The sequence below is a fragment of the Cyanistes caeruleus genome, chromosome 5 (genome assembly GCF_971803275.1).
Source record: "Cyanistes caeruleus chromosome 5, bCyaCae1.hap1.1, whole genome shotgun sequence".
Lineage (NCBI taxonomy): Eukaryota > Metazoa > Chordata > Aves > Passeriformes > Paridae > Cyanistes > Cyanistes caeruleus.
In genome coordinates this window covers 25,152,272-25,167,660 of record NC_141705.1, presented here as the reverse complement: position 1 = coordinate 25,167,660, position 15,389 = coordinate 25,152,272, and the positions used below count along the sequence as shown (strand labels likewise).

Sequence of the window (15,389 nt, the reverse complement as noted above, 5' to 3'; positions counted from 1 at the left end):
TTTGGTTAAATATTTGAAACCCTCTCCCACAGCATCCTCCTGGAAAAACTGGCAGCTCATGGCTTGGATTGGTGGACTCCAGAATGGCTGGCTGGAACCAGAGAGTTGTGGTGCATGGATCTCAGTTGGCAGCCAGTTACTAGGAGTGTTCCCCAGGACTCGATACTGGGACAAGTTCTGTCTTTATTTATGATCTGGATGAGGGAATCAAGTGCACACCCAGTAAATTTGCAGATGACACTAAGCTGAGTGGGCATGTTCATCTGCTTGAGAGTCGGAAGGGCCTGCAGAGAGACTTGGATAAACTTGATCAATTGGCCAAGGACAGCTGCAGAAAGTTCAGTAAGGCAAAGTTCTGGGTCCTGCATGGGAGTTGGGTTACAGCAACTCCATGCAGTGCTGCAGGCTGGGGGAAGAGTGGCTTGAGAGCTGTTCAGCAGAAAAGGACTTGGAGGTGCTGGTTGTCAGCAGCTGAACATGAGCCAGGGTGTGTGCCCAGGTGCCATCCTGGCCTGTAGCAGCAGTAGTGTGGCCAGAAGGACCAGGACAGTGGTTGACCCCCTGTACTCAGCACTGGTGGGGCTGCAGCTTGGGTGCTTCAGTTCTGGGTCCCTCACTTTCAAAAGGACATTGAGGTGCTGGGGCATGTCCAGCAAACGGCAGTGAGGCTTATGGAAGATCTAGAAAACATATCTTAGGAAGAACAACTGAGGGTGCTGGCTTTGTTTACTCTTGAGAGGCTCAGGGGGGAACCTCATCATTGTTAAACTCCCTGAAAGGAGGTTGTAGTGAGGTTCTACAGTGCCTACAGTGGGAGGACAAGAGGAACTGGCATCAAGCTGAGGCTGTTAACATTCAGATTGGATATTGAAAAAAGAAATTCACTGTTTAGATGGTCAAGCATTGGAATAAGTTGCCTGGGGAGGTGGTGGAGTCAGCTTCAGCAGTCACCTGGAGGTGTTTAGGAGGTGTCTGGATCGTATGCTCAGTGATGTGGTTTACTGGTTTAGGGGCTACAGTTCTGGCCTGGTGGTCAGACTTGATGATCTTATGGCTCTCTTCCAACCTTGAAAATTTGATGATTCCAAGTGCATTTTTATGAGCAAAATCTTGATCCTCAGTAGCTCTGCAGTGGTCTAGGGATTTCTTTACAGAGTTTAGATAAGCAGTGGATATTTAGAACCTGTTTTTACTGTATGTTGAACACTATAAATAGAATATTAGGCTTTTACTGCTTTTTTCCTTCCAAACTAGGGCCAAGATAAAAAGCAACCATTGTTTGGTGGTGATACAAGTAGTAGAGTCTGATATATGGTCTCAGTGCAAAAATGCATGTTGATCCATGCTGCCTGTTAGTCTCATTAGCTTTCTCAGACCTGTATTCATCCCCCAAACCCTATATATTCATAAATCTGCAATGTTTTGTGCTACTGGTGCCCCAAGCTGTCCAGGGGAGAACCACATCAGCACCACAGCTTTTGGGGCTTGACAAGCCTGTTCAAGTGCATAAATCAGTTGGCTGGGAGAGGTGTGGCACCCCTCCAGGACATTTCTGCCTTCCTTAACTAAGATATGACCTTTTCTTGTCATTTATGTTTGATCAAAACTCTTATGACAAAAAAATGAGAAGAATTTTTTGAGAAGGACTGCAGGTGCAGCTCCTTAAGTGATAAGAAGCAGAATCGGATCATTCTGTCAAAAATGATGAGCAAAGAGAAAAGTTTATACTTCCCCTGTATTTGATGTACATTTACTCAAGTGTCATGTAGTAAACAGTTAGAAAGAAGCAGATTGTTTCTAGAGAGATGCACAGACATCATGACTGATAGACTAAATACTAAAAGAAAGTTCTCTACCAGACTGTCTATATCTGTCTGTATAAAACTGAATATACATATAAATATATGTTTACAGAAATAAAATTATGTTTTAAAATTTCTTTGCTTTTTAATGAGTTTCTAAATCATGATTTAACACTTTGAAGCACTGTGATATCATTGACATTTAGCTTGTTCGAGTGCTACTAATTTTTATTTCCCTTCCTGTGGATAAGATGATACTCAGTATTCCCTTTTTGTATTGATTATTGGAATTCGCGGTTAGAAGGCCCAACCTGAAAATTCCACAATAAATTTTTAAGACTGCACTTCACTACAGCAGTTCAGTCTCCTTGTTATTTTCCAAAATTTCTCTTCTGTGGATAATTCAGCTTTTGTCACATGATCTTTGCTTATTAACCATTGAAGGCTACTCTGATCACAGGTTGAAGCCATACTTTGAAGCCTACCACTCATATTTTTAACAGGAGAGCTAAAGCACTTAGCAAATCAGATCTTCACAGAGTATACAATATGCTACTTTGGTAGGCAGAAGGCATGGCCTGGACATTGGTAGGATACAATTTTTCTTGTCATATTGTACTATTTCTGACTTTATGTAGAATGTGATGGTGGTGAATTTTAAGTATCCTTTGACTTCTAAATTCCAATTCATTCTCTAGTTGCAGTAACCAGCTGCAGGTTTTTTATTTTTCTTTTTCTTTTTTCACGGTATCCAAGTATCAATGGGATCAGTGTCCTAATACAGATTGCTCAACATTATTGCACTTGTGGAGGATACTTTGTGGGCAGGCATGTCACTGCACTTACTCTACTGGTCACTAAATTTGTAGTGAGGGTTTGAAGGTCTGTACTCTTACTTTACAATGCAATATAATTTACACAAAGTACACAAGACTATAAGTAATCATGACCTGAGGATATATTATCTGAATGTACCCTGAGATACAATACTTAAAGATTCACACTCTTTCTGTGCATTATTCTGTAAAACAACACAGTTTAAACTCTGGTTTTGAATTATATTAAATGTTGTGTTACTCAGTGATACTGTATTTAGCAAGGCCCTGTTCCTGCAGATACCTAGTTAGTTTACATGTGTGAACATTGACTTCACATGTCACATTGACTTAAGGATTTAAAAAACACTATAGAATAAAATCTAAAGTAGGAGTTGTCTAAAGGAAAGAAATTAACTCTCTCTCTCCCCCTCCTTGTCTGTTACAGAGCTGTGTGTCTAAATGAGCACAGTTCCACACAAGAAATCTAAACATAATAAATCAGTGCTATGCAAATGCTGCAATAAAGGTAGCATTTCAGGACTGGGTGAGCACTGCTTGTCATGGTTTGTGAAATGCACCTGAAGCTTATCCTGGAGGTTAGAATTGCTTTCATTTTTGAAGACTGTTTTGAGGAGAACCACTGTCTCTATGAGCTTTATGCAGACTGACTGATAGGAAGATTGTGAGGCATGCACTTTGGCCCATATTTGAGAATTTATAAGGTTTCCTAAAGGTTATGTGGATTCAGCATGCAAGCAATGGAAATTTTTGGAAGTCAAGTATATGCACTTTGTGCAAATTGGCTTAATTCTCTTTCAAATGGCAGGAATTCTGCGATCAAATTGTTCATAAAACAGGAAAAAAGTACCAATGGGTCTTTGAATATTATTATGTTCCTTATTGTACAGTATCTTCTTTGAAAGAAGTTAGAATTACATTTTGTTTCCCAATGTACACTTTTATTTCAATTAGGGAAGATAGATTCCAATCATTCTGGTGCCTGTCAGCACTGTGAGAGATCATGGTTAATTGGCTTACTCAGATGACTGTTTGAGATTGATGGACACTGTTCATGTACAGCAGCTGAGTAAATATTTTTTCAGTAGCCTTGAGCATTGTGGTTTTTATTATGGAATATACTTAAAAAAGTCAAACCCCATATTTCTGCTGTATTTCTTGTTACCATCTCTAGTAACTGAGTAATACTTCACTAGTACAGCTTCATGATTGTTCCCTTTTTTTATTGCCCAAAAAGATTAGCTTTAATTGATTAATCTGGTTCTTGCAGTTTCATTGCTGCTATTGGAAAATAGCTCTAAGCTTGTCTTGTTCAGAGGGATTTGGCCAAATATGTGCAATATTCTGCCCATACTGGGACAGCAATTCCTTTGTTGTTCCTTTGCAGTTCCTTTGGTCCCAATTCCTGTAAACAATTTGAAGGGAATGGTGAAGGGTGAGGGAAAATGCAGTTACTGTACAAGTGACAAATGTTGCTGTAGCCTTCTGAAACCAAAGCAGAGAACAGACATTTTTCAGTCCCAACTTTAAACAGCATTGAGTATTTTTTTAATGTTTTCAGCTGCAGTTTACCAATTGTCCCTTAATAGGTATGAAGCCAGGAGAGGTACTGAGAGTTCCACACAAGTCACTAGGAAAATCTATGCTCTTTGCTGTATAGGATGGTCTTATTTCCACATGTGATATAATATCAGTGCTATTATGTAAGGCTGCAGTCTTTTTGTGCTGTGGTTGGTTCTTAAATTTTAGATTCGTTCATGCTTTAGGAAATACTGGTTTTGTATTGTACCATTGCATCACTTTAGCCACAGTTGGCATGGCTGCAGTAATGATAATAACCAATATAGTAATAGTACTACTACTACAAGTACTGTTTATTTTTACTTCACTCCCCTGATTTCAGTAGAGTGTGCCAGCATACTGATCAGAAATCCTATTTGTTTTGTCTCAGATTCATAGCATTCACAACCAGAGCAATAATCAAACTGCCTCTGAAGCACCTGAGATTTCAGATGCACGTGCTCTGTATTTGCACAGGGCTGATCTGTGATTCTTTAATTTGTTAAAGAAATGGCAGGAGTGCTGAGCTGTGGATGTGAATAGGGCTAGACAACAATTCTGAAAAAGCTTCCTTTTTATCTGTGGTCAGTCTGTCAGTGTGTTGTGGTAAAGTTTCTTAGTTTCTTGTGTTCCTAACAATTGATCTATTCAAGTATTGATGTGAGTGTATTTCTTAAAGCTTTTCCTTTATTGCTTCTGCACAGTATGTCTTCCATGGTCACATTATCTTCTCCTGTGCTCCGTTCCTTCTTGGAAGTTTCATGCACAAAATTACCTTTCTGTGTCAGTTGCCTGCTATTCTGTGTCTCCTTTTGTCCAGATTTGACAATTGAATTTCTAAATTCTGTCTTGTCTCACTCATATGTGTTCACAGTTGTTTTGTTAGCTCAATATGGCAGAATCACAGCTTTGAAGCTTACAACTTTTCACCTCTTACACACTCTCAGTTGCTGTGAATAATCATTATTCTATGCCATTGAGGACTGAAATCTAAAAATTTTCTATGATGTGATGGATCTTAGAACCAGGAGTAGGGTCTCAGTTTTAGTCTTGCAAATTCTGAACACAAAGGGATTTTGTATTTCTTTATTTTTTAATCCATCACATTAAAACTCTTGTCCGAATTCCCATTGTTACACTAATTTATGTCTGTAACCTTTCCAGTTGCCATTTGGCTCCACTCATATTATCTAGAGACGTCCTGTAGGAAGAATTTTCCACTTTTTCTACTGACTTATCTCTTGCTCAAGTTCTTCTTTTGTCTTCTCTTTCATTGGATCTCACACATAAACTGTTCCCTTTCACTTTCAAGGTACTTCAAAACCTGTCCTCAGCGATTTTTAGTTGGTTTTTTTTTTTCCCTCAAGAGGCCATTTCCTGCCTCAGATCTTGCTGGTTTCTGCTCCCATACTTTCAACTTTTTATATCAATTTCTCCCAAGATGCCCTTTATGCTTGAAAGAAACTTCCTACAAATGTCTGCAAAGCCACTTGATTGTTTTTCTGTTTCTGTTTAAACTCACTTTTCCTTTCACTCATTTACTATTTTTCCCCCCTCTGTGAAGGTTACAAAATATCACAAAGAATTAAGCTGGTGTTGTGCTAAAGTTTCTATCTGTAATTATGCCCCCGTTGGCTTTCCAAATCTTTCTTTTTATGTTAAATTCAAGCCATAAGCTCCTTGCAGAGGTTATGTATCATCTATAAGCAATTTTGAGTGACTGCATAGTTCAGTTGGGATCTGAGATGATCTAAACCAAGACTAACATTAATGTAAGTATTACATAGCACTTCATTGAGAAGGTAAAGGTATTGACTAGTATTAAAGCTAACCCAAACAACACTTTTCTCTCTCTTCTCACCCCAAAGCTGCACAGACTCTTTGTCTGTTCTGAGGTATAGTTTATCATTACTTCCTGTGCCCTAATATCCTGTCCAAATACTTTGTCTTCTTCATCTGTGTTGTGTCCCTTGTGTCTGCACCTAAGAGAAGATCCATTTAATTTTTTGTCTGTACCTCTTATCTCTGTGCCAGCTATAAGAAAAATATTTTGAAGAACATTACACACCTGTTCTTTGTTATTAATTCTTTATCTGTCTGTCTATATGGACATAACGTCGTGCTTCATACTTGTTGAATAATTCTGCTGGCCTGGATTTGAACTGGGTTTTTGAGAAGACAGGCAGAGGGTGGCTTTGACTGTTGCAATAGCTTGTAACAGCTTGTTGCTGTAGAGGTTGACCTCAGCAATGGCTCTTACCACAGAGGTTTTCATGGCCACCTCCACCACTGTGCACCAACACAATGTGCTGTAATTCACTGCCCCCTACAAGAGCCACTGTCAGGGTCTGTCTTTCACATCTGGGTGCTTATTTAGAGCACCATGGAGAATACCTGTTTAAAACACTTTTTCTTGGGCTATTTTGAAGTTTGTCATTCACCAGCATACAGTACATGCTGATTGAGATGTTGCCTTTTTGAATAAGAGTAGTGTCTCTATTGTAGAGGCTTATCCCCATAACAGGTTATGCCCTTGAGACCAGTAAGTAGAGGCTCCTTTTAGGAAGTTTTTGATGGCTGTACATGCTTTTATATATTCTATATCTTGTATATGTATAGTATAGCAGATGATTGATGTTTGGAGCTGATTTCTGCCTCATCAACCAGAAAACCAAATAGGTATGCTATATTTCATGGAGGATGATGTATTTTACAGGAGTTGCAGAGTAGAAACCAGACAAGTCTGTTTGCTATCAGTGTTTGGATTTTGAACCATGTACATTAAAGGCCAAAGAGTAACTGTGTAGTTAGTCTTGCTTTGAGAACAGTTGCACCATACTGAACAGCAAAGTATTACCTTCACTAATCAAGGGAAGCTATAAAACTGTGTATGCTTGAGTAATGTACGGCTTTGTTGTTAAAGTTGCTTGTGAGTCCAATTTTGGCTAGAATGTCTCTAATTACAGGAAGGTAAATGTAGCTGCTTAATTTAGAAAGTACAGTCAATGGAGCTGATAAATCACTACTGACAATCTCTAATTCAAATACTTAATCCATTTATTCGTGGGTTTTTGATATATATACATTTACATATATTTGGTGGTTGGTTTGTTTTTATTTCTGTAGGGGTTTTTTTGTTTGCTTGGGTTTTTTTGTTTCAGGTTTTTGGGATTTTTTGGTTGCTGCTGTTGTGGGGTTTTGTTTTGTTCTGAGTTCTCTTCTCTAGTTCTTTCTAGAGTTTAATGTTTGTCCATGAGAGCTACTGGCTGAAATATTCAATTTTCTATTGAAAAGTAAATCAAAATTTTTATATATTTTCTACCATGAGAATGTAAATAGATTATGTATAATCTTACCTGCTTATGTATAACTTACCTGCTTTCTCTCCTTGTGCTCTCTTCAAATGACCAAAATCTAAGCTGATGAAACAAAAGCATAGATTTTATTGAAGTGCTTCAGTTACTTTTCTAGCTAATCTTTTTGCTGTTGGCAAGATTTTAATGATAGTTTGTAATCTAGAAAACATTGAAATAAGTCTTGCCTTTTATTCATATTGTCGTTTGCATCTGCCAATTTGCATGTTCAAAATAAGGACTAGATTAGCACAGATGCCAAATTATGATGTGAAGAGTGAGATTTTTTTCTGAATTGTGACTATGTTGTACTCCCTCACCTTCTGTAGATACGATTGTTATATTTCCACTTACCCTGTGCATACGTTCTCATAGCATCCTCCAGTGTGATTATCTGTACAATTATAGCAATCTGACTGATTAAAAGGCTCTGGAAGCAGACACTATGCACTTCTGTTCACTGCATTTCCTGCAGCCCTCAGCTCCTCCGTGGCTGCAGTATCATTAATGTAATATTACGGGTATGTATCAGAAGCACTGTGGTTTGTTGGATCTATTAGGTTTTACCCTAAGGTCAGTAAGTTCAGATTGCTTTACAGAGTAAACTAAAATGGTTTACTAAACCAAGAAATTTTACTTTTGCTTTGGTCTCAGTCATGTGGATTAAGTTCTGAAACCATCGTTGACCCTGAAGCAGCTCAAAAAATCTCTTTAAAGGGCTTTTAAAGTAACCTACCACGGAGAGTAGCCACATTTTCAACATTTTGTTAAGAGAGGTTATACATCAAGGATAGGTTAAGTATTTTAATAAATTACTTTATAACCCCTTATTGATGTCCAAAGAAATTTGGGTGAGGGAAAAGGTAAAGGTTACGAGTGTTTATTGGCAGCACCCTGGGAAGATGAAGATAAATTGGCTAATGCTCAATGCTTTATTTTGTGCTTACCTCTTAGGAAAGCGTGTGGTTACTGATTTTGTCTATTACATTTTTTGTTTTTAAAATCTTTTCATCAGAATACTAAATTGATATTTGGTTTTAAATCGTATCTCTTATTGTGGAAACATATAGACTAGTGAAATGCTTTCTTTAGTTTCCCCTTCTTAATTTTTTTCCTGAAAAATTCCCTGCCTCACTGACATCCAATTCCAGTTTAAGGAATTAGAATGCTGAATAGAATGATAAAATAACTGAAAAAAGTGAAGTCATGTCAACTTGTTAGCTGAACTGCTTTGAGGGGCTCCATATGAAACAGATTTCAGAATGTGCCATTACAGGAACCTTGAGGTGCCCTTCACACAAAATTTTGAGTCTGGAAGAACAGCTGGGGTGAGTTTCTGAACAAAGATGAAATGATAAGAATATGTTTTTATTCATTTTTCTATGAAATTCAGTGGTCATTAGCTGCATTGTAAGTCTGTAGTTTGCATCAATTTTTTTAGTGCTGAGTTTGGTTTTGGGACTCTTCCTTGATTTTCTGTTTGGCCTCATGAAACTAGGCCACTTTCTCCTGTTCTCAAACAAGATGTGTTGCATTTAATGTAATCTAGCCAACAATTCAGCTACTTGTTACTTGCCTTCTCCACAATTTTTTTATTGTGGGATATCAAATCAGTTGTTGGACTGTCAGGAAAAATATCCGAGAATTCTTTTTTTCTTCTTTGTTAGATTTTTTCCTGTCCTTATTGATATTATATTGGAATTTGTGCGATGCAGTTTATAATGAGAAAGAGTTTTGTTAGGTATCTGCCTCTCTTTCTTTCACAGCTTTCCAGTAAAAAAAAAAATAAAAAAGAGCAATCCACTGACCTATTTTCAAGTCTGACTGTAATTGAACTGTTCGTGACAATAAAACAAAATGCCAAACAATGAAACAAATGGCAAAATTTCATGACAAAATATTGAGGATTCTATTTAACCCCTTTCAATTGCTGTTCCTGCTTTGTTTGAATATTTTTATTAAATATATATATAATATTATATTAGATATGAATATTTTTATTTATATATAAAATGACTTTCACTCACTTTCACTCAGGCTATGAATCTGTTTGTCAATAGTCACAATTTGTGCCATGCCTGGCCCTTTAATGGTAATCTGTGATTAGTCACACTGTTCCCACCCTTTGGAATTCGTTAAGATCTTTTAGAGAGGAAAGAGATGCAGGAGGATTGAAGTTATCTGTAAATAATTGGGCAGGTGGGCACTTTATGCCAGCTGTGAAAAAAAAGTGCTCAGTGATTAAATCAAATGCCAAATATGAGCCAATATGTGCCATTGTTCTTGAACCCTGTGAGGTTAAATATGAATAACCATGCGTTCTGCTATGGCTGTGACTAATGCAGCCATAGATGGATTCACTTTATTCTACATGGCTATTTTGTCATTAGTTTAATTTGAAAGAGAGAGTAGTAAACCAATTTTTATGGTTGCACAGTGGCATTAAATGGTGAGTTTCATGAAAGACTTGTAGAAGTGATAGGAGTGTTAATTTTAAGTTTTCTGAGGAAACAAGGAAAGCAAAATAGTTGACTAGAAAGATTTGTTGCACTAAAAAAATATTATAAGTAATCTTATAAATATATGAATTTTGTTGCTGTTGTGCTTGCTTCCACAGTCTCTGAAAAAATGAATGAGCTTTTATTCATCTTGTTTTAGAAATAAAGTACTCTCAGAAAAGACAATATGGTGATTTTTCTATCAAATTTTTAACAAATTTTAGGGACCCAGATTTCCCTTTCTTAAAAGGAAGTAGAAAATATTTTGAACTAAAAATGTGGTCCCATGTAAGATGCATTTTGTGAAGGATATGTGGCACCTCAGGATGTATTATGGACCCTCAAAGACAGAGAGGTCTCAGGGAGGCATAGTATAAATAGATATGCTGAAGAAATAGGCAGTAGTGTCACCAAGGCTGATGGTAGAAATGGACTAAGTGTTCTTTGGTGAAGTCAGAGCACTGTCTCTGAGTCCCTGCTGAAGAGCAGGGTGGGCTGCTGCTGCTGCCACTCACCATGAGTCTGAAAGTCCATGTCTTTCAGGTGGGATGAATGGTAGGATTATGCCTGTAGCTGGCTGATTCCTGAGGGAGAGGGAGAGACATGTCTGAGTGCAGAGGTGTGAGCTTATCAATGGAGGGCAGCTCTCTTCAGGTGTGTTACAAGAGGCTAGAACTTGGATCTTATTTGATATTCAGCAAGCCACTTGGAAACAAGCAGTTACTAATTTTCTGTTGTTAAATTATTGTATACTGGATTAATAATTAAATTATTGTATACTGAACAGTTATAAATATACCATGAAATGTTCTTAAGGGTTTTTTGTGTTTTGTTTTTTTTTTTTCCAAAAGTTTTCTAAACAGGACCTCTAATATATGGCATGCTGCTTTCATCTGGGATAGAACTAAGTTTCTCCTTAGTAGCTGGCACAATGCTGCTGTTTGGGTTTAACAGGATACAAACTTATATATTTAATACTGAAAGGTAAAAGAATACAAGCATCTGAGTGTGCTGAGGCCATTCACTTGTTTTTTGTGTTCAAGATAATCTTCCTTTTTTATTCTAATTCATTAGGGTGGTTGGTATTCTATGACAAGCTGCGTTTTCTTGCTTGTATGGATTTGCCTATAATAACTGATAATTTTTCTTCTCAAACCAGGCATTGCTACTGTGAAGTAGCTGCTTGGAGTTGAACCTTCAAACTCAATCTTCACTTTTTGTACATTTTATCATGTCTGTTGATTTCGCTCACTGCTTTATTTTTCTTCTTATTTGTACTGTAAAGGCAATGCATAAATCTTTGTTCATTCTGTTCCATTAAAGCCCATTAAAACACTTCTCTGGTGCATTGCCTTGGGCTCTCCTTCTTTGCTACAGCAAGGCAAGTTTCATTTTCAGTTGTAATCACTAGAAATGACCACAGAAAGCTGAATTTTAAGGTTAAACAGTTCCAAGGTTTTCACAGGTATATGGAATTCTGTTTACAGAAAAAAAAAACAAAATAAAAATCAAGGACTTGTATTGACCTGTATAATCTTTCTCTGATGGCAGGGACTCTCAAGAAATATGCAGAGTTTTAGAACAAAGTCATCTTAAAAATGCATTTTTTGTAGTCTTTTTGTTCTCTCTGTCTCTCCACTGTTTGCCTCATGCATTAGTTGTTCAAAACATTTGAAAAACACTGAATTACCACAGTTCAGGTGATAATTCATCTGCCATACATCACAGAGCAAGAGGAAACCTCCCTCTAGTATATCTGTTTCCTGAACTTGCACTTTCCCATCTGGAGAGGTGAGAAAATTAAGAGAGATTAAGATAGTCCCAGAATATCTGCCTTGTAGTTCTCAAGGATGAAATGCCAAATTTCTCAAACTTTGCTGAGAGATGGGTGGTATCAGTTGCTGAAATTAGTGAAGAATCTGTAACTTTTACAGTTGGCTGCTGTGGTTGCTTAAAAGGAAAATGAACAACAACAACAACAAAAATCCACTCCAATCAATGAAGCCTTCAGCTTTTATTTAAAAACAGAATGGATTGACTACATGATGCATTTTTATTGATCAAGTAAACTACTGCTAACCCCTTTGGCTCAAGCAAGAGTGTGAACACTGTCTCTTCCTCACTTTTGCCTGTCCCTTCAACAGCTGAGAGGTGAACAACCAGCACTGAGTGTTTCAGTCTGGTCTCCAGCTCTTTCCCTGCAGGGGAGCTGCTGAGTTTCTCATGGAAGCCCTCATGGTGCAGCTGTGCAGGAAAGATCACATCTGCCATCGGGTGGTGAGGCCAATGCCATTGAGGTCGGAGTATGGTCTGACAACATGGAGAGCTGCTGCTTTACCTCTTTGTCTGAAGGGCAGAAACAACTGGCTGGATTCTTCAAAAATCAGAATTCTTTTATGCAGCTGTATTGCTTATCTCTCGCAAGTTCTATTGTGTCAAGAATTATTTCATAAATAGGGATTTCCTTTTATTTATTTATTTTGTTTTTCACCTTTCTTTTCTGGCCACAAGTCTACAGATGAATTTGATTTCTATTACAGAAGGAGCTTCCTTGAGGCTTTAATAAGTAAAGTGGAATTTCTTTAGGGAAATTTCCCTCCTGTCTGTGATTATGTATACTTTTGTGTGTATGTTGGTAGGTGTACAAGGCAGATGGTAAGAGATAGTTCTGCAAACTGTCATATTTAATTTCCACATATTCGTGAATTCTTCATAATCTGAAATTTCTTGAAAAATGTTAAATTGTGTGTTGAAAAGTGTGGGTGAAAACATAGAAAGCTTGCTTTATTTGATTCTTGAAAGATGTAGAATATCTCCCTTAACAAACAAATAGTCTAACCCTGAAGTAATAAGGTTGCCCTTAAATTTCTGTCCAGGGTGCCCCGAGGTGATTGCACTGTGTGGGAGCCTCCAGGTTACACTGCCATCACGTATCTTCTTCCTGAAGTACTCAGTGGGTGTCAGGGGAGAGGAGGTGGGGACAGAAGGCTCTGTGCATCTTCTGTCTCTCTTTCTGCGTTCACTGGCTGCTGGCTGCTGTGCAAATGGTAACACCAAAGAAAATAGAGGAAGTGGCTTCAGATTTATATATGAGTCAAAAAACAGTTGGCTTGCAGACTTTGGTAAATGTAAACATAGATATGGTTGTTTCTCTGTTTTTAGGAATACACTATAGATATAATTTTTGCCCAGACTTGGTATGACAGTCGTCTAAAATTTAACAGCTCAATGAAGGTGCTTATGCTGAATAGCAATATGGTTGGAAAAATTTGGATTCCAGACACTTTCTTCCGGAACTCAAGGAAATCTGATGCTCACTGGATTACAACTCCAAATCGTTTGCTTCGAATCTGGAGTGATGGAAGAGTATTGTACACTCTAAGGTGGGTTTTTATTATTTGGGTAGGAAAAAACCCAAAATCCTGTTATGACCAGGAATATGAAAATAATGAATACAAATCAAATTCCTGGTGTCTCTTTCGTTATAGACCACAGGAATTTTCAAGGAGTTGATTAAAGAAGAAAATAAAAAAGATCATTTGATCATGAAAAAGATGAAATTCGTAGTATTGAAATATAATGCAGAGATGATTGCCTAAGGACAACTGAAGGGGATAGCAAATTTTCATCTCATTTAGGTACAGGCAAGATTTAGAAAGGGGTGTTAAATAGTATATAGCATCATGGCGGTCTCTCATTAATATACCCAGATAAATTAGTTTTGGTCTAAATACTTCATAATCTAATTTCCATATATTAAATTCTTCAAATAATAAAAATTATAAGAAGTTTGATTAAAGCTAAGGCCCCAGTCCTGCATGTACTTCACAATGTATTTAGGCTTGCAAGCTATTAAAATCGACAGAGCTGTTCATCCAAAATAGGCATAAGTAAACATGTTGGTGATAATTCTTCTTGGCATATGGGAGACTCCTGTGCTGCTTTTAAGCTTAAGGCTATCTGTACTGATTTTTGAGTCACTTTTCAAATAGTTCTTGAAAGGCTGTAGTCTACAGAAAGTATTTTAGGGTCGTCTCTGTCATATTTTTTAAATATACCAAAAAGGTCTTGAAATAAGTCAGGAGCTGATCAAGAAGTAGTCTATGCAGAGGTTGCCATAAATATGATTTTATTATTAAGACCTTATTTATTTATCTATTTAAAACAAAAAGTGGCACTTTTAATTACTTTCTTCTCAATCATTTATGCTGTGTTCATATGCAGTCTATGTTATATGAACAATTTATAAATTTCTCCTGTATCGAATGTAAGAAGAATTAGAATGCTTTACAAGGATTCTCTTCACTGAGTTTTTTCCTAGTATGCATCGTTTGAGAGCATGCAGACATCTCTGAAGAGCACTTTTTAAATGGTTTATTATGCCAGTTGTTTATAAAAGCCTCTAGAGACCCCCTTCTGTTGACATGCCAAGTTGTTTTTTTTTCTTATTCTAATTAGCAATGGTAGAGTCGTACTTGGACTTTACCCTTCCATCGTCCATTCATTTTCAATGCAAAATTTCTTCTAAAGAGATTCAAAGTAACAGAAGGAAATAAATATGAGCAAAAAAAATCCCGTGAGCCCTCACAGAGCAATAGGTTAGAATTACTGAGTCAGAGTATGAGAAATAAAGTGCAACGAGCTGGTAACAGAGCAGCAGAACAGGCTTTCACCCAGTGCTGCAACGTGCAAACATCTGTATGGGCAAGGATAAGGCCTGAATTTAACCTAAGGGAAAATAACATGGAGAGGTTCATATCTTGCTTTTTGAAGGAACAATAATGTGATCTGACAGTGTTCCAGGTTTGTGGATTCCTCTGTATCACTGCTCTTGCTGGTAATTCAGGGGGCAGACGTGGTGGAAATTTTCAACAGCCTTACTGAATCTCCTCTGAGGGTAGCCCATGGTCTGTCCATTGCACCATCACTGATTTCAGATCTACTTGTGGTGCTTTTAGCACAAGGCACAGCTTGTTTGCTTTTTCTTTGAGTGGTTAACTATCCAGAAATTGAAAGTGGAAAGTAAAGGCAATAAATGTATAAATCATAGTTGACAAATTTGTAAAGCATCTCCATAGTGATGCAAGTATTCTACTTAAAAGTGTGGGGACTCTTCCTTCCTCTCTCCCACTGTGTATGCTAAGAAATACACTTTTCCTTATAAACCTTTGGTCAGGTCGTAGCGTCAGTTTGTGTAGCATAAACACTTTGTTCAGAGACTTTTGATCTGAGACTATCTGGCAGCACGTCTGAGAGTCTTTTCCCATCCCTTCTTGTCTAATATATAAGCACTGTACACAGTCAAGTATGTGAACATTCTGGCAATTCTTAAAGTTGATT

At 37.4% G+C, this 15,389-nt stretch overlaps 1 protein-coding gene across 1 annotated transcript in view; it reads left to right on the top strand.

Annotated features, from left to right (window-relative positions):
- Nucleotides 1–15,389, top strand: part of GABRG1 (gamma-aminobutyric acid type A receptor subunit gamma1) — a 57,749-nt gene that overhangs the window by 27,659 nt on the left and 14,701 nt on the right. The window contains exon 4 of the mRNA XM_086889393.1: nucleotides 13,212–13,432. Within this exon, the coding sequence (XP_086745519.1) occupies nucleotides 13,212–13,432 (221 nt within the window). The remainder of the gene's footprint in view (nucleotides 1–13,211; nucleotides 13,433–15,389) is intronic.